Source organism: Cajanus cajan, chromosome 6, assembly GCF_000230855.2.
Source record: "Cajanus cajan strain Asha chromosome 6, NIPB_CcT2T_4, whole genome shotgun sequence".
Taxonomy (NCBI): Eukaryota; Viridiplantae; Streptophyta; class Magnoliopsida; order Fabales; family Fabaceae; genus Cajanus; species Cajanus cajan.
Window position 1 is genome coordinate 63,152,414 of NC_138522.1, and position 20,406 is coordinate 63,172,819.

The 20,406-nt window shown below is 28.2% G+C and overlaps 2 protein-coding genes across 4 annotated transcripts; one reads left to right on the forward strand and one right to left on the reverse strand.

The window, feature by feature from the left end:
* The first annotated feature begins 2,909 nt into the window (after positions 1 to 2,909).
* Positions 2,910 to 6,107, forward strand: ADF6 (actin depolymerizing factor 6). Of its 2 annotated transcripts, none has more exons than XM_020356431.2 (3): positions 2,910 to 3,066; positions 4,198 to 4,463; positions 5,666 to 6,107. In XM_020356431.2, exons 1-3 carry the CDS (start codon positions 3,043 to 3,045, stop codon positions 5,814 to 5,816), a joined length of 441 nt encoding a protein of 146 aa, XP_020212020.1. In that variant the 5' UTR covers positions 2,910 to 3,042; the 3' UTR covers positions 5,817 to 6,107. The 2 variants fall into 2 exon arrangements, with proteins under 2 accessions (XP_020212020.1, XP_029126815.1); XM_029270982.2 differs by lacking the exon at positions 2,910 to 3,066 and adding an exon at positions 3,827 to 3,978.
* Positions 6,108 to 8,695: 2,588 nt separating this feature from the next.
* LOC109796180 (inorganic phosphate transporter 1-4) lies at positions 8,696 to 12,200 on the reverse strand. Of its 2 annotated transcripts, none has more exons than XM_020355844.3 (2): positions 12,044 to 12,200; positions 8,696 to 10,782 (listed from the first exon to the last, which is right to left on the reverse strand). In XM_020355844.3, exon 2 carries the CDS (start codon positions 10,718 to 10,720, stop codon positions 9,101 to 9,103), a length of 1,620 nt encoding a protein of 539 aa, XP_020211433.2. In that variant the 5' UTR covers positions 10,721 to 10,782; positions 12,044 to 12,200; the 3' UTR covers positions 8,696 to 9,100. The 2 variants fall into 2 exon arrangements, with proteins under 2 accessions (XP_020211433.2, XP_020211434.2); XM_020355845.3 differs by lacking the exon at positions 12,044 to 12,200 and adding an exon at positions 10,978 to 11,263.
* Positions 12,201 to 20,406: the final 8,206 nt, after the last annotated feature.

Consider the following 20,406-nt stretch of genomic DNA (forward strand, 5'->3'; position numbering starts at 1 on the left):
TGATTATTTTTAACTACTTTTTATCTATTGAAAAGTTAAGTAGTCATCTTAAGTGCTATCTACAACCATTACTGATATCATATTGATATTTAATACCTCTAAAAAAATATAGGTTCTTAAAATAAATGTTATTTATCCATCTTAAAATGATTACCGGGGACTAAAAATAGTTAGTTTGGATTTTGGATGAAAAGAAAAATATTTTACAAGTATCAAAATCAAATTTTACTAATTTTACGATGACCAAAAATAATATTTATAAATTTTAGAAGGATGAAAAACATAGAATTTTTTTAGAGGAATCAAAACCAAAATCATCAATTTTATTGAAATTGAAAACATATTTTAAGTCTTGTTTTTATTTAAAATTTTATTACAAGTTTTTTTAATCTCAAAGTATTCTCAATTTTGTTTACTTTCTTTGATTTTATGGATAACAAATATCACTAAATCAAACACAATGGTCAACAAAGATAAAGAAGATTTATTTACTTTTTTTTTCTATGTTGTTTCATTTTTTCTTCCCATTCAATCTATTTTTAATGTTTGTCATGTTCTCTTTGGGTGAGTTTGTTGGAAATTAACAAAATTGTATATGTTAACAGATAAAATATGTGACTGACACAAATAAACCCTGAAAGATTAAAATAATAATTTTAATTTTTACTATTTTCTAACAGTAACAAATTTAAGAGAGAGAAAAAGATCGTTGTTTTGTGCTTAGAGGGTTCTTCCCTCAACTAAGATCCATTTTTATCTCATTATACTTATAGAAATCCTAACTCAATATATATGTATATATTTGTTCTAATAAATTCAAAAAATTGATTATAAGGTCTTAAAGATCTACAGTTGATTATAAAAATCATGATATCAATTTTAGTTTTTATTTTTCCCTTTTATTGATGCGTCTTATAAAAAAAATTACTTAAAAGTTGAAATTTCAAGCATTTTATGTGTTATATAACTGATGAACAATCTCAACTAAATAGAGCAAGTCAATTAAAGAGAACAAAGAGAAAAATAGAACAAGTCAATGATACTATAATTTAAGTATAGAAGCTTCAACAAATAGAGAGAATGGAATAGGAATAGTAGTACAATATTATATATGACCAGTAGTGCAATATTATTAGCAAGAGAAAAAAAATGGAGAAGACATGAGCATAGAAAAAAGAAGAGATGAAAACTCACTTGAAAATTCTTGAAGCACTTAAAAAGTCACTTCAAACAATCCTTCAAAATCTCATGGGTTTGGATGAGATTGTTTTATGAATTTGGTATTTATAGATATCACAAAAAAATCTTTCAAAATCCCTCTAATACAATAATCATTTAAAATTTATATATTTTTAAATACCAATGAATTATTTTTAAGTTGTAAAAAGTCTCAGATGAATATCAATAGAATTTAATGGACTTTTTAAAAAATCTTGAAATCCCAAACTGAATACCACTAAATAATTTTTAAGTGACATAAAATCCTGATCAAATATCAACAGATTTTTTTACTAAAAAAAAGTGTTTTAAAAATCCTATGAAATCTTAAATCAATACACCCCTTAGTCTTATATGGTTTCACTTATTTTACTTTTTTTAGTTTCTATGGTTTAAAATAAGTCTTTTAGTCTCTATACTTATTTTTCCAATTATTTTTGTCTATATGATTTTAGATATTTTTAATTCATATACTTGTAGTTTTTTTAAAATTATTTTAGTCTCTACTATTAATTTTATTATAATGCTATTTGTTTTGTGTTAACGGTGGTAGAGGTCTTCAATTTTGTGAGAGTAAAAAAATGTCTCTCAACAATGAAATGAATTCGATATTAAATAGACAAAGTTGAATTAATTCCTTAGTCAAATCAATACAATGTTACAAAAAAATTAACAATATAGATCAAAAGGATTAAAAAACTAAATATAAGAATTAAAAAGATTTATTTTAAATCATAAAAACCAAAAATAATTTAAAAAATAAGTGTAATGACTAAAATAACCCTAAAATGCAAAGCAAGTAAAATTATAATGACTAAAAAAAGTATTTTAACCATTATTTTAAGATTTTGTGTTATTATTATTTGTACTGAGATCAAAATACTTCGTATTTTTATATATTTTATTTTAAAATAATATAAATAATAATAATAATAATAATAATAATAATAATAGTAATAATAGAGATTATAACATATAAGTTATGAGATGGTGTATAATTATAAAAAAATAATATTAAACAAAAAAAAATGAACATTGATTACAAAAATAAGAGTTAATATTGTCGATAAAGTGAACATTTAATTTATTTTTTATATATATTTTTGGTTTAAATATGTTTTTAGTCTCTTAAATTTAAGATAAATTTATTTTTGGTTTCTTAAATTAAAAATTGTTATTTTTGGTCCTACAATTTTCAAAATTATTATTTTAATTTTTTAGGTCACCAATAACATATTTGAAAGTGAAAAATTAAAACAGTTATATAATATTAATCGGATTTAATATGATATTTTCACTAACAAGGATAATAATAGATAAATTTTATATAATAATGTTTGATAAATTTTTTAACAAAATTTAAATATAAAAATTAAAATAAGAATTTTTTTGAAATTATAAAAACTAAAAATAATAATTTTAATTTTTAAGAAAAAAAATAAAATTTATCCTAAATTTAAGAAATTAAAAACATATTTAAATCTAACATAAAAGTAAAAATGTAAAAAAAAAAAAAAAAAAAAAAGATATATAATATAAGACGAGGTGGGGGAGCACGTGAGATGAGCGTGTATGGTAAGAAGTGAAAAAGTGAATAAATTGAGAGAATACGCGGCGAATGGATGGGGTGAGTATTGAAGAAAGTGGGTCCCATGGGGCGATGGGCGGTGGAAATTGATGGTCCAGATTCCACTTAGCGTTGCTGCAACGCACCGCCCCCTATCATTCTCCTTTCTTCACTCTTTTCTTAACTATTTATTGTAACTTCTCTTCTCTTCTCTTCTCTTACATTGCCATCCTTATTCACTTCCAACCTTCCTCATCATGTCTTTCAGAGGCCTCACTCGGGTAATTCTCTTTCTCCTTTCCACCTTAATCCTTCCTTCTTTTTCTCTCATATCATCATCATATGTACTGCCATTTTCGTCACTCAATTCCATCCTACTACGCTACAATAATCTTCACATTTGGCTTCACCTCTAATTTATAATTCTATTTAACTTTTTCAATATAGGTTTTTTTTTTTTTTTTACCATATTTCATCTTTTAATTGGATATCAGATGCCTCTTTTATAAGTTGAGCTCAAAAGTTTAAGGTTTAAACTTTAAATTGGACATGGAATTTCATCTTTTAATTTTAATAACAATAATAATAGATCTAATAATAAATGATAGAGTAAAATAAAATGAAAATTATATATATGAAAATTATAATAAAACCGTTTTAATTATAAGAATTAAAAAGTAAAATTTATGAAAAATTATAAAATAAAATAATAAATGGAAAGGCTAAAATATTATATTTTTTTAATTATAGAAAAACTCAATCAAACTATGATACTAAAACTAAAAATCCATTGGCCCGAGTGGTATTTGATTGGTCCTTTTTTGTTTTTAAGTAAAATTTTGAATTTGAATATTGTTTATGAAAAAAAAAAAAAACAAAATGCGATTAGATGGAGAAATTTCACTAAAAAAATAGTTGACCAAGTTTCATGACAAAAAAATTAAGCATATATAGAATCAGTAGATATTTCGTAAGATGGTTAAAAAAAAAAAACACTTTGATACTTAAATAGTATTTACAACAAACTTAAATACTTATGAGTGTAATGTAACCCTCTTTTATGTAATACTATTTTGGTCCTATCAATACACGATCTGATAAAGAAAGTCTAAGCTTTCATCCTTGAAGCAAGAATTTTCTTTTCAACCCAGTTTCGGGATAGCTTCTTTTCAACTCTGTTGGGTTGGATGGGAGTAGGTTCTGATGGATATTATTTTTTTTTTCTTTGCTTCATTTTATTATTTAATCTATTTGCTTTGTAGGTTACTTGTCATTGTAAATATTCCACTCTTGTTTCTTGCTTTGGCTAGCTGTAAAAGCAATCTTTGGCTTGTGAATTTTCGTGTGTGCATCCGAATTCAAAATCAAGTTTTAGATTAGAAGGCTTTTGACCGGATGTGTTTGAATTCCAGCCAAATGCTTCATCAGGCATGGGTGTTGCTGATCACAGCAAAAATACCTTCATGGAATTGAAGCAAAAGAAGGTTCATCGTTATGTGATCTTTAAGGTTGATGAAAAGAAAAGGGAAGTTGTGGTTGAGAAGACTGGTGGCCCGGCTGAGAGCTATGATGATTTTACTGCATCTTTGCCTGAAAATGATTGCAGATATGCTGTGTTTGACTTTGATTTCGTCACTTCTGAGAACTGTCAAAAGAGCAAAATCTTCTTCATTGCATGGTTAGTTTCTCTTTATATTTTAATTTTGTATTTAAAAGAAAAGGATCTACAACTTTGTCATGCGGCACATATGATCATATCTGTGGCAGTTTCAAAATAACCATGCCATGCAATTCTTTTAAGCCCGTGTCAATATTGCTCTGCTTAATAGTCACTCTTTGCAGTTTCTCCGATTATGAAGCTATATGTTTGTTCATTGTTTCACTGTAGGTCTGGCTTTCTTGTCTTATTGTTTAGACACAATTTTTTTACATGATTGGACTGCCTATGTTAGTAATTAGTAAATTAGTAAATGTAATGTTTTGACCGCATTTTAAATTACCCCATTTCCAACTGGATGGTGACTTCAGATATTAACTTCAGGTGTGTCCTCTGTCAGTTGCCGATAGAGCATTACTGGCTAGAAGTTCTTAACGTTTCTATGAAAGAACGAGACATAAATAAAACATGAACAAACATCTTTATGCTTGATGCTTTAGTTCAATTATACTAAGAGGAAGTTTCCTGAATATCTTTATTTTTCTTTTGGTCTATTGTAACTTCAAATTAGTATTTACTTATTTAGATAATTTAGGCGTTCTCAAATATTTCTAGTTCATTCTTTTCTTAGGGAGTTAAATTTTTTGATGAGGTATAGCTTTATGTGCCTTTAATTCTGTAGTATTGCTTTGTTTAATTAAGACTTTTAGAGTGTCCTCACATAAGATGATGGACTCTTTAATTTTAAGGAAGCGGTAGTCTTTTCCATTGGCATGTTTAGTTGCTTACTTCATCAGCTAGAATTGCAAGTCGTGCCTTCATATATTTACCTTGCTTTCCAGAAAAAAAATGGTATAAATATAATTATAGAAATACTTTTCTAGTTGCATTGATTGAGCACTCGATTTGTTGCATTTTTGGAGCTGGTTGTCCGCAGAAAGACTACTCTGTCTCTGATCAATAATTATTCATATCTTGTTTGAGTGGCATCTTGGCTACCACTTCTTAACAACATATTTTCCATCATTTATTTGAAGTGTCTCCTCAATATCTTGCTTGGAGTTTGTCTTCCTCTCCTCCGTTTGTGAAGAACATGCTTGGATTGGACTTCTTTTATTCCGATCTTCATCTGTCCTCAACAACATGCTTCTAAATTAATTTACTTTTTCTATGATTCTGCCAGAGATATCATTCTTAGTTATTCATTGCATGATATTGATTAGGTCCCCTTCAACATCTCGAATCCGTGCTAAGATGCTCTATGCCACAACTAAAGACAGGTTTAGACGGGAGCTAGATGGTGTTCATTATGAAATCCAGGCTACTGACCCCACAGAAATGGATCTTGAAGTGCTGAGAGACCGTGCACATTGAAATGTTTATGCTGTTATATTATTCACTTTCTTATCAGAATCTACTAGGACTTACTTTTAATGAATTACCTCTTCATGCTTTATCATCCGAAGAGCCCATTTTGCTAAAGAAATATACCTCCAATAATATGAATCTGAATGCTGATGGGTTTAAAGCTTTAGGCAGTTATTGCTGTAAATCCCAATTTGCTGGACTCATATTGTATGAGATGATGAACGTGAGACTCTATGGATCCAGATCTCTTGGGTATAAAAGTCCCTTGTTATAGAAAATTTTCAAAACTTGCGTTTATCAATATTTGCCTTTTGGAAGCTATCTGTGAAGCTCAACAGGCACTAGTAACTTAACATTCCCTCGTTCTTGCATTGCATATGCTCTTCATAAACAAGGTAAAAGAAAATGAGGATCGTGTGTGGAAAATACAGAGATGGAATCTTGTGTAATTTGATAGAGGCCAATTAAACTAAAATGAAAAGTTCGTATTTTATCAGCTTCTGGCTGTTCCTAAATCCTCTGGCTTCTCGTTCACTCCAGAATCTAGACATTACCTCTGAAAGTTTTCCTTTCTATTCAGGCACCATGGAGGTGCTGACGAAATGTAACTACTTTATCACACACCATGTACAATTGAGTGAATTCTAAATGCCAGTGTCATAGGTAATAGATTCTATGCTAAACATCTGTGTCTGCGTCTGCCTTATCATGGTTCTACGCTAGGTAAATAAGAATGAAAATTTTAAAAGGTTTTTTTTAACAACTTAGAATTAGTTTCCCCATAAATTGAAAATTAACTTTTAGAAAAACTAGTATGAGTGTTATAAATTAGTGGATGTATAAGTTAATTTTAATTTTTAGAAAAACTTATTCATTTTTATTTTTATTTTCTTCTCTTAGAAATACCTATAAGATATTTATCTAATTAAGTCATTAGTCCAAAGAGGCTCATAAGAACTTCCAAGCTGGATTGAAAATCTTCCCATTTTGTCAACTGGAGTCACTGAAAACCAGTACATTGGGACAGTGTCGCATAGAACTTTGACTGTTTGAGCTTTGGCAATTACACTGAAGATATTCTTTTGGAACAAATAGTAGATGGTAAAATCATTGTCAGTAGTGAGGCCACCAAAGATCGGCATAATGGGCTACATGGATCAAGGGTCCATTTGGTTGTTCACAGGTTGTTGTATCTAGAGCCCTGTATTCAACCTTACTAGGAGACTTAGCAACAGTGAGTTTGTCTCTGTGTCTTCTTGAGTTTTCCTTTTTGATTTTCTTAGCAGTTGTGACCAAGACCATAAATTTTATTCTAAAAGCATAAGCTTGATGGATACTCCAAATAGGCGATGATTATCCAAGGTTAAGGGTTAGTAAATGTTATTTGCCACTTAATTGATTTGAGGTTCGTCCAAAAGCTTAGCATGATCTACAACCCTCCTGCCTCAAGTTTTAAAGACGAAGAGGGCAAAGAGGCCCATAAATGTCCTATCCTTCACCTTGTGATTGGCCGAAGAGACTAATAAATATGATTCACTAATAGCCTACTCCATTTTGTAAATAATCTAATAACAGTTTAGCCCAAAATATCAAAGAAATCAGTTTTTAGGAGCCATTGGCTATATGATTATCAGTTTATCCCCCATGCAATCAGCTCGGAGCAATGTTGACTAGGAGATTGAAAAAAAAAGCCCCAAATTAAGTTGTGAAAGACAGGGTTTTACAGCTGTCAAAAAAAAGGACAAGGTTTACAAGCAGAATGAAGTCGGTATACTTGCATAGTTTTCAACAGAGGGAATTTAATGTAAATATGAAATATCTGTTGGTTTTGAGACAAGAAAGAAAACAAATAAGAAAAGATTCTATGCAAGAACAAGTCAAAAACATAGAAACAAGAAAATCCATTATGAACATGAAACGTAAACGCAAGAAAATGTAATAATAAAAGAAAAAGATCGAGAGAAGAGAACACAATAAATATGTGGTTTAACCAATTTGGTCTACATCCACGAAGGTAGCAGATTTTACTATTTGAAAAATAAAATCAAGTCTTTATAATAGAGTAATTCTTTCTCTTCTCGAAAATTCTTTAAATCTTGCTAATCAATTTTTTGTTCCTCTTTACATATCTTCTTCCCAACTTTTCGAATTCACATTTAGTATTTTACTCTTATGCTTACTCTCTTTGCGTTTTGTACTTGGAAAGGATTTCCAAAATAAATATATAAGGGATTCAAAACACTAAGACTAAGTCTTATAGAATAAAATAAATTGAATCCTTCAAACTAATAAAAACATATTAAACTCATCAAATAAATGAAAACAGATTAAATCTATCCTTCTAATAAAGACAAACTGTATATATAGTCTGAACCCATTAGATGAATGGAGTCAAACTCAACCTATAAGACAAAAGATTTTGAATCATTCATATCCAATGTTGTGATGAAAATATAACCTGGTGAAATGAAGTACATGTAAGTTTAGCTATAGCTCAGGTACAGAAAATACTCTGCTCAGCTGATTATTTAAAGAATGGTTGACAACCATATCTATCAAAGAAAAACAAGATGTGTGTGTGTGGACCACAAAATGATGTGAGAGGTAGTACAAGTGGAGAAAGAAGTTAGTCAGATTTAAAAACATCAATCCAACTCCCCACTAAAACTTTTGCTTTCAAGTTTCAACAAGTGAGCGCATTTTAAGTGTAGAAGTCAAATTCCACCCAAAGCAGGTGCCGTAGACAGACTGGAACCACAACTAGTAGCGTTAGGGTCATAATTTACGTCTACCCAACATTGAAAAAAACTAAACGGACACACACATGCAGACGATAAGGAAAGATTCTTACATATTCATATTCTAATAGTTCCATCATGCAAGTGTTTGATACCACTCGTTCAACTGTAGTTTTATTCAAGATGTCTCAATTTTAACATGTCTCGTATAATACAATTGTTTTCCTTAGACTTGAGGGAAAGAAACACTGAAGCAACTAAGTCAAAGGAAAAATAAATTAAAGATAACATGCAGAATACAGTCGGTCAGTGAAACTGGTAATTGAAACTTGAAAGTACTATACACACCAATAATGGTTACACATCAATTGTGACTCAAATTTGCCAATATTCGTATATGTAGAACAAAAAGCTCCTCAGTTCCTGCTACATGATGTCCGAAAAAAATTTAACACATTTAGAGAGAGGAAGGGAAAGCTTTTGTGCTTCCCTAGTTTAATTGAAGGCACTGCTTTATTATAGATTTATAGTAACACTGCAGATGGTCATATTCTAAACATATGGAACCGTCCTGTTGTTGTGAGAACGTGACTGCTCTGACTCTTCCGCGGTTCCAACTTCCTCATCATTTTCACCTGACATCTCCTCCAATGATCTTCCCTTTGCCTCAGGCACCAGGAAAGTAAAGAAGAAGCCTAGAATGTTAACCACACCTAAGACAATAAGTGCATTCTTCACACCAATACCTGCAGGGTACCCTGCATCTGCTTTGCTCTTGTCCTTGTTTTGTGCCAAATACAAGAACCCAAATGCGCCAACTATAGCCCCAAGCTTCCCGGATGCTGATGAAATTCCATGGCAGATAGATCGGAATCTGGCAGGGAAAATCTCTGCCGGCACGACAAATGTGGTGGCATTAGGCCCAAAATTTGCAAAGAAGAAGGTCAATGAATACATCACCACAAATCCTATCCGGTTATCCTTATGAGTCCAGTGGTCATAAGGAATGGCAAGAGCAAACATGAAGACAGTCATGAAGAAGAACCCCATCAATTGGATAGCAAATCTTCCTATCTTGTCAATTAAAGCCACTGTGAACCAGTAGCCTGGGACAGTACTGCATAGAGCAATGAGTGTTTGAGCCCTTGCAATTCTGTAAACCTCCTCAATGGCATTCATGGTTTTTGCAGGAGGTATCCAACCAATTGCACTGAAGATATCCTTCTGGAAAAGGTTTTGGCTATAAAATGCAATATCAAGCAAGAACCATGTGCTTGCTGTACCGAGTAGGTGCAGTCCATGGCGACTGAGGAACTCCTTTGAGAACAAGCCATATGACTTGGCCGTTTCTGTCACTTCTTTCTTTGGTTCAGCTTGAATCTCAACCTGCAGAACCTTAGACATATCTGTTGCTGCCTGCTCCATGTTCTTGGCGACTAGGGCGGTATAACGGGCGGTTTCGGGCATCTTCATCCGCCAGTAGTAAGTCAATGCAGCTGGAAGTGCTCCCACCATCACAATTATCCTCCAAATGTAGTCTGCTTGTGCAACAGTTGAGCCAACTGGATCAACCTCATACGGTGGAGCCTCAAACCTGTTCTTGAATGCAACTGAAATTATGATTGCAAACATGCCACCTGCCAAAATTCCAAAACCCTGCATGGCAAAGACTGCAGCAATGAAGGCACCACGAGTCTTCTTATTGGAATACTCAGACATTATAGTGGCAGAAAGTGGATAATCTCCACCAATCCCAAACCCAAGCCAGAACCTGAAGAAGCAAAGAGTTGCCATCACAGATTTTGCACTATGTCCGAATGAAAGGCCTGAACCAATCGAGCATATTACCATCAGCATCAATGTCATGCCATAAACTTTTTTCCTTCCCATTTTATCACCAAGCCAGCCAAAGAAAAGCTGGCCAGAAAGTGTTCCACAGAAAGCCACACCATTTACAGCAGCTGAAACATTGGGAGGCAATATACCGGGCTTTGCTGCGCCATCAACATGGTAGTATATGCGGCCAAGTAACTTTGTAACAAGGGATATGCAGAATAGATCGTATGCATCAGTGAAGAAGCCCATTCCAGCAATGATGATTGCAGTGAAATGGTACCATTGTGTTTTTGCCACATCAAGTGCATTTAGCACCTGAATTTGCTCCTTCGCCATCACTTTTCAAGCCAAAAATTACAAGCTTTCTTCTGTTTCTCTCTATCAAAAGCTTGCCTTCTCTGCAGAAATGGAACCAAGAGTCAGAGATGATCAATTATGAAATCTTTAATTAAATTAAAGAAGACTCAAGCATAGCTTATGGTTTTGAAAAAATTATCAAGTGAAATCAACCAATAGACTTTACAATTTTACATCCAGATTCCGAAGTCATAAATCATAATTAAAGCTCAGAAAAATTGAAATTTTGTACAGACCCTCAAGTGACCAAATATAAGGAAGATAGAGCGTTCTACTCAATACAAGCAAGTGAGCAAAGTTTTCAAGCTACAGCACTAGTTGTTACCCCAGATATTAGAAAACTGGTAGGGACTAATAATATCTAAACTCAGCCCGGAATATGATTTAAAAAAAATACTAAAAAGTAAATAAGGGCCTGTTTGATTCCCTTATGACTTTTATGATTTAAAAACTGATTTCTGAAATAATTTTATACTTAGTTGCAATCAAATTCTTATTCAAAATTTATCAAGTTTAGAAGATTGTTCAAAATAAGCATTTAAAAAAATTACAGAAACAGCCAAGACATGTAGTCTCATCATCTTCTTCCATTATCTTGAAGAAGTGCTCTAGTTCTTAGGGGACAAAATTCTATAATATATATATATTCAAGGGACAAAGACTTTCAAACGTGACAAGGACACTAACAAATTTTAAGAAACAGTAAACAATCAAAGCCCAAGTATTCGTAGAAAGAAAAATCCTAGGAAATAGAAAATCAAAAGTCACCCAGCCATGTTCCAAAAGTACCGAGCAAAAAAATTTTCATTTTCTAACATAACATGACAGCCAATCATATACCCCTAGATAAGGAACAAATTAAGAACTAATAATTTTACACGGTTTAAATCCATTAACGTGTGCAAATAGTAATAGCAGAAAATTTCATGCTGGATCAAGCCATAAAGAAGTATGGCATTGATATAAAGCGCGTCGAGTGTTTTAGTTTTGGAGAGAAAGGCACAGTATCCACCCACAAACAAATCCAGAAGGTTGAAACTGAGGGATAGCCCGAACAAGTACGAATCAAGAACAAATAACCAACATGCAGATGATTACTCAAGAAAACCATATAAACAAAAAAATGTAAATTCGAATTGATGATAAGTATCTCGATATTTTTTTATTGAGGAGTCGGTGCAATTGGGTGATAATAACGTGATGCATGCATGGGGTGTCACATGAAAAAGATAATAATGCCGAATAAAAAAATAACAAAAAAAAGAATATTAACAGAGGATGAAGAAGGGTTGAGAAACTGACCTGAACATGCAAGAAGGTTAAAGAAAAAAAAGATGATGTGAATGAGATGTGCGGAAAATTAGTGAAGGGAGTGGGAAGGATTTATAGGGAAGAGAATAACTCATAAGTGAAACATAAAACACCAAATATTCCACTCGCATATACCCCTCTTTTTGCGGCCACAGTCAAACCTCTTACGACGTCGTTCCTTCCCCGAACCCTCTCCCTTAGTGCTTCTGCTTTTAGATTCAATGTAATTAATATCTCATAAACATTTTTAATCTTCTCCCCAATCATAGAATATTATATAAAATAATTTATAATTAGGATCAAAATTAAACTCGAATTCATTTTAGCTATAAATAAGTGAAATTGCGTTCACACGCAATTGAAATTGCGTCAGTTCACACACAATTGAAGAAATTTTTTTTTTTTTAGTTTTAATTTGCTTATTTATTATTTTGGATTTCAACGCTATAATGGGATGGGACCACCATAAGTTGTTGGACTCCCCGTGTCTGAACTAAACTGGTCAAATTCATACCGCTGCATTCGATGTTTCGTGTTCGTGTGTTTAATACTTTTGCTTCGTGTTTAATACTTTTTAAATTTCATTATTTTTATTAAAAAAAATACTTTTGCTTTGTGTTTAATAATAATAGTCATTAATTATTTTTTTAATCAGTTAATTAATGTTTCCTAATCTCAATAAGAAAGGAAATAGGACACATAAAATCATATTTAAATATTAAAAATATACTTATTTTATAAAATTAAAGTATAAATTTGACTTATTATTTATTATAGATTTTTTTATAAATTTTTAAAAAGCTAGTGTCGCATCTTAACTTATTTAAAAAATTATTTTAAATTAACAATGTTAAATATGTTAATAAATTAATTTTAAATAAATTAACAAATTTATTTTTAAAGATGTGTATAAGTCTTTTTAATTTGTTTGATAAAAAATAGTTTACTCCATTATTATTATAATTTAATTTTTTTAAAGGAAAAATAATAAATTAATGTAAGAGAGATAACTTATGCATACTAATATAATACTCATAAACAAATTGTGATGAAAGATGGTAATCCTATTAAAAAAAAATCTAAATATTCACTATATTTCATTTGAAACATTTTAACCTTGATTTCATATGAATAAGAAACATAAAATGTATAAATATAATAAAAATGTCAAAAATATTGATAATTTAATTTTTATATTACTAATAATGTAACAGTTATATTAATTTTTTATTATATTATATGGATAAATAAGTTGACTTATCAAGTAATAATATTTTTTATAAGTCTAAGTCAAACCTTTTTAAACAATCATAGACTTTTGTAAAAGTCTAAATTTGACATTTTTTTATTAAATAGGTCAGGTTAGATCATATAAGACTTTAAATATATCATATCATAAGTCTCCAATTTAAGGTCTGACTCCTCAATCCTATTTATATATAAGCAAAAAAAAATCAACTTCACACATATTAAGGAATTTAATTAAATATATTTAACCTATAAAATATATTTGATTTCACCAACAGGAAATATTTAATTTCACACAAAATACATTGTATATTTCTTAAAATATCTTTAACCACACTTATAAGAAATAGTGCTCCTATTTATTATCTTAGGAATATTTTTGGATTAAAAGCATTAAATGGATCTAACTTGATTCAAATTTGTTTATATTTTAGTTTTAAAATTTAAGAATTTTTTGTTTATATATGTCTAGAAGAAATACTTTTGTTCTCGTGTATAAGATTTGGATACCTAATTAACCAAAATTAAGAAAAATAGTTAATTTATTTGGTATTTATTTAGTGCAAAATTTTGTTGGTAAATGTATCAATAAGTTAGAACATGTTTTGAGTTGTTTCATGCCATAAATAAATTCTAATACTTAAGAAATTTCTTGGACAAGTAAATTCACACCTCTTACAACCGACACAATCCCCTATTATTGGGGTAGAAGCAATTTTCTTTTCAAGGTATCATTTATAATACATATATGGGACAAGCTTAGACATATTGAGTGCATCTTATATATGTATAATAAATTCTTACTAAATGTGACATTGAATCATAATCCTTAAACATAAACAACTCAGCATTAGGATGCCCTACACTATTTCACCCAAGTTTCATCTTGGTCATGGATAGATGGAAAATAAATTCATAGTCATGGATAATATTCAAACTCTTCTGACTTTGATAAAAAAAATACTAAGTTTGATTAAGCATGGACAAGTATGAGTAATACACCTAATTTATTGAATCGGATATGAGGATGAGGATGTGTTTATACTTACACACTTTGTACTCGTACTTGTCCTCGTTCCTGAAAATTTTAATTATACGTGGTTGTTTATCTTTTTTGGAATTTACTTAAATTTATGTAAATCTTACTTTTATTTTAAATTTATGTCTGATGAAATTTAATGTCACTCTATGTTGGAATTTGTTTTTTTTTTTATAAAAAAAATGTTTAATTAGTTTCTTGACATGTATAGGACGAGTATTGTCGATACCTGATAAAGACAAAGATGAGACTCAAATTCTATATCTATCTGGTAATGGGAATAGAGATGAGTATAAGCCAAGTTTGAGTCCACAAGTAGTGACAATTGTCTCATAAAGACTCATTTTCACTATGACTTTGGTGGTTTCCCTTAGCCAAGCTACTGCTTATGAGTCGCCAACTCATTATTCAACATGCACACGATCATAGTCCTTAGCTGAGCTCGCCCCACTACTTGGAAACTTACAATTTTATGTTTTATTTCACTCTCTAGTGGGAATTATTTTCCCTCATGGTACTAGGAGTATTTAGCCTTGTAAGGTGATCTTTGCTGATTCAAATGAGATCCCATGCATCCCATGCTACTTAGGTCAGAGCGGAAGCTAGTGATACTTTTGGCTATTAGACTCTCACCATTTAAGATGTCACACTTCATTGCTTCGGTTAACTATAATTCTCCCCCAAATCCCATTTTTACTGTTTAGGCTCCTTTCATTTCACTTGCCGCTATTATGGGTATCACTTAATAAACTTGTCATATTTGTATATTTTCACTTCTTTACACTATCAATGCATCATGTATTTTCACTTTTTATATTATACCCATCAATTATGGTTCACTCCAATACTATAAAAATTAGACTAATTCTAGAATTGGTAAAACATTGATTTCAAATTTTTTTAATCATTGCATTGGTAACAAAATATATACTATGGGAAGTAGTAAATAATGTCTATCAAGACTTATGAGCACATATAATATGAATATTCTATTCCCAAAATATAACTAGTATTAATCATTCAAACATGATTGAACTAGTACTAATATATTAATAATAATAATCTATAAAATAATATCAAATACGTATAATATTATTTTTTAACACTAAATTTTTTATATTAATTTTGAACATGTTCACATCAATTGTGACTTGTGAGTGTTACTAAGATGATCATATAATTTTTTTTACAGGAAATAAAAGGATTTTTAAGAGTTATTGTCACTCTCATATATTTAATAATTTTAGCTATTTATCTCTTTTAATTTATCATTTTCATTTTTATTTATAAATTAATTTTTAATATTTTATAAAAATTATCAAATAGTTAAGAATAACTTAGTATTATGATATAAATTATTTATTATAAATTAAAAATAGTTTATATATTTAAAATATTTATTATAAAATTTAAATATATTAAAATAAGCATTTATTGTGTGCCCTACATATGTTAAATCAGATAGGTAACATAATGTTAATATTGATTGATGGAGAAAATTAAAAAAGGTGTATTGAATTCAGATTTTATGAGATTTTTTTTAGCACAAAAAGATATCGTGGATTTTAAATTAAAGATTTTGTAACAATTTAATGAATTTTAAGATTTTTTCAAAAGACTTTGTAGGAATGTAACAATGGCTTTTAAAACTTTTTTTAATTAAAATTGTAATATAGATTTTAATTAATGGATTTGTATCTTAAGAGTTTATAAGATTTGAATGAATTTTATTAGATTTCAAAAGACAGTATAAATTTTGAAAAATCAATACAATTTCTCTTAATATAAATGACAAGGTTTAAATAAAGAAAATAAAGTTAATAAGTTTTTTAATCTTTTAATAAATAATTGATTTTGGTTTCATATGTAGTGATGACAAATAAACTCATAGCTATGGATAATGTCTGAATCTATCTCAAATTTGACAAAAAAATACCTAGTTTGACTAAGTATAACTATGAACAGGTAATACCCGATTTATTAAATCAGGTATATGGATGGAGATATGTATATACATTCCCGTCATGTACCCTACCCACTTTAAACTTTTAGAAACTTAATTTTTTTAAAAAAGTTATTTGACATTTATGTAATTTTTTTATATTTTAAATTTATTTCAAATAAAACTTAATTAATGTAATTTTGTAATGATGTTCGTTTTTTTATTTATATTTTTTGTAAAAAAATAATTAATTTGTATGCAGGTATGGATGTACTCAATACTCGACAGGGACAAAAATGAGGATGCAACCTTCATACCTGATAGGTATGAGAGGACAAAGATATATATAATGTACGAAAATAGAGACAAAGACAAGGACATGGATACTAAAGTCTATACCTATCCCACTTCGTTGTCATCCCTAATCTTATGTTCTTTTAATTAACATTTCTCTATTGACATAATTTCCTGCATTTATATTTTTTCATTCATAGTATTGAATTTGAACAATATGTTCAAATTTATGATATTCATTTATCAATAGAATTGTCAAAATATATTTCTAACATATGTTTAAAATTTTAATATTTCAATATTAAATTTTATTAAAAGTAAGCATTTGTTAAATTTTAATAATTTAAAATTTCTAACAATATATATTATTTAATAATTTAAAAATAATTTTAAATATTTTATAATTAAAGAAAATATTGATAAATTATACAAAAATATTTATAAATAAATATGTAAAAAATTATTGATAGAAAAAAATGAGAAAAAATAGAGAGAAGAAATAGAAAAAAGAAATAAATAAGAGAGATGAACAAAAAGAGAAATGAAATATGAAATAGAGAAAACATGAGAAAAGAGATAAAAACAAAAAGAGAGAGAGAAAGATAATGAGAGAGGAAAAAGAAAAAGAAGAAAAAAAAAGGAGAAAAAAATGAAAAAAAAGAAAAATTGAATGATTTTTGTGAGAATATTATATGAGTAAATTATATATAAATTTAAATAAAAAATTTCACAAAATTCATCAAAATAATTCATAGAAATTTATATATATTTTAATATCATCATACTTTTTTCAATAAAAAATTTAATTAAATATAACTAAATTTTAACATGTTTTAAAAAAGTTTGATTATTTTAATTGAATATCATTAAATTTTGATAAACTCTTAAAAAATTAATTATCTTAATTGAACACGTGACTCTTTTTATATTAAAAAAAAGTTTTACTTAAATATCATAATATTTTTTATAATAAAAAATCTTTTAAAATCCTTAGAAATCTCAATTTAATACGCTCTAACATAAGAGATACTAAAATTAATATTGTTACATTGATTTATTATACACCAATTAATGTGTCATGCAAATTTATATAGAAATATGTAAATGTACATAGAAATTTATAAGAAAAATATTTAATTTTTGTTTCGCTAGAAAAGGCGTGGGAGAAAAGGGATATAGAGTGACCAGAAATGAATTTTTTTCTCAAATAATATTTAAAAAAAATATTACCAAAAAAACATCTATTACACATTATTTATCCAAATAGACTTGTTTACTGTTCACACTCAGAATTTAGTTTCTGAGAAACCGAATTCTGAGCAGCGTATTTTTTTTTTGTGCTCAAAATTCGGTTCCTGGAGAACTGAATTCTGAGTAGTGTTTAAATTTTTTTTTTTTTTTCGTTTTGGGCTCACGAATGTGTTAATTATGCAACTAGAACGGGCCGTTTTTTTTGGAGAATGGCCCGTTCTGATTGGAACGGCTCGTTCTAATCCATTCGTCATGTGTATATTTTTTATCTGGAACGGGCCGTTCTAATTGCTGAACGGCCCGTTCTGAATCCAGTTTTCCTCTTTCTCAGAAACTAAAACGCAAAAAAGATAAATAAATAAATAACACTGCTCAGAATTCGGTTACTCGAAAATCAAATTCTGAGTGTGCCCAGTAAACAAGTTTATTTAGGTAAATAATGTGTAATATATATTTTTTTGGTAATTTTTGTTAAATATTATTTGAGAAAAAAATTCACCAGAAATCCGTCAAAATGGGTGAGCTGCCTGCGAGTTGTGTTACAGAGATAAAGTTATCCATTCTTTCAACACTTTGAAGGTTGAATGAATCTGACGTATTTCGTAGTTTTGATTTTGAATTGTGCGTTACATATACTTTCTCCGTCCCTTTTCAATTATCAGTTTTAAAGTAAAAATTTCATTTTATTTATGCATTGTTTTTAAAATTTATGATAATATTAATTAATATTTTTATCGATTATACTTTTATATTTTAACTATTTTAAATTAGTTTATACATTAGCGGCTAATATGCACTTATTATAACAAAGAATGAATGAGCTATTATAAAATATCAGAATTGTTTGATGAGATTTTTTTTTATTACATTTCTTAATTTGCATGTATCAACCTTATTTGACTGTTAAAAAAATTTGGAAGCAGTATATAGTTAGTAATATAATATAAAACTATAATAAATAATTAATATTTTTTATGAATAAAAACAATATAATATTTTTTAAAAACAATATAAACCTTATGTGTCGATCAAACACAACTATATAACTATAAAAGTAGTTATCAACTATGTTACCAATCACAACATGACCTAGTATTAAAAAATAAATTTTTTGATACAAAGTGATTTTTGCATTACGTTGATTTTAGAAAAAAATTACAAGATTAATTTTATAAAAATATATATTTTTTAATCTATTTATTAACTTTTATTAACGTGTAGAAAATAATTTAAGACACTTATTATAAGACATATGGAGGCTTATTTATTGGTTGATAGTCTGTCAAACAAACAAAAAGAAGTAGTTATAATATGAATACGATATGTTCATATACGATATAAATCTGAAAAATTGAAGAAAACAACTTTCATATTTAGGTTATAAAAATGAAATAAAAAAATACAGACAGATGTCTTCAATTTGACTTATATAATATTTTAGTATTTGAAAATATTACATTTTTTTTAGAATTAATTTATCTTTATTTTTTTTTATTTGTGATTATTAAAAAATATCAAAATGATTTTCTTTATTTTCAATAAACACCTCGATTTAAAATAAACTATTCTATTCTAATTCAAATATTAATATTTTAGTATGTGTAATGTATATATTAAATATTTATTATATATATAAAAAATTAAATAAATTGTATATATAAATAAATAATATATTTAAATATTTAAACTATATTTTAAAAATTAAGTAAATACATATTTTTAATGTATAAATTATATTTTATGTTTATAATAAATAATTTATACTATAATATAAGATTATTTTTATTTATTGAAAATTCATTTTAAACTATTAAAATTTAATTTATAAATAATTATAACTAAAACTGAATTATACATAAAATTAAAAATAATTCTAAAAACTCTTTTGTAAAAGAATTTTTTTTTCAAAATACTTATATAAAATAATTGTTCGTATTTTATACTAGAATTTATAACAAATAAAAAGAAAAAAATTAAAACGAAATAGCCTTCCTTGATTCAATTTTTTCAATACATAAAATAAACATCTTATCCGTGATTGAAAATATATTTAACCCAATTGTTTTAAAAAAACAATATCTTTCCATGGGATAGGTGATAGCATTAATAATTTACATAATTCAATGCACATAAATATTAGTATACAACGTTCTTGAACTTGGTTCACATTTCTAGGTTCAGTTGTCTGATCATTGACTTTCGGGACACATCTGTCGTTGACTTCGTAGACAGCTATTTTCTTTCCAGTTTCACAAACCTGACGTAAACAAAGTAAATATTTTAATATTATCTACTTTAATATTATTATTATTGTTGTTATTTAATTATAGATTGTTATGATTAAACTCATATTTTAAATGATTTAAAGTTTAAACGATAAATACAATTTATATAATAAATATTTTTATTTTTAGTAAAATTCTTTATCTTAATCGTGTACGAGAATATGATAAAAGTCTTATTGAAAATACAATAAAATAATATTTCAAAAAGGATAATGTGTAAAACATGCATACTCAAAGTCAGGTCACTTTATATTCAAGGATGGTGATAAAATTAAAAAGTAAATGTGTAATCGTC

Bases quoted from the DNA above. Each gene is read 5' to 3' on its own strand.
- ADF6 (XM_020356431.2), top strand. From the start codon at position 3,043: ATGTCTTTCAGAGGCCTCACTCGG. The intron at 3,067-4,197 runs GTAATTCTCTTT...TTTGAATTCCAG, and splicing joins CTTTCAGAGGCCTCACTCGG to CCAAATGCTTCATCAGGCAT. The intron at 4,464-5,665 runs GTTAGTTTCTCT...GATATTGATTAG, and splicing joins AAAATCTTCTTCATTGCATG to GTCCCCTTCAACATCTCGAA.
- LOC109796180 (XM_020355844.3), bottom strand. From the start codon at position 10,720: ATGGCGAAGGAGCAAATTCAGGTGCTAAATGCACTTGATGTGGCAAAA.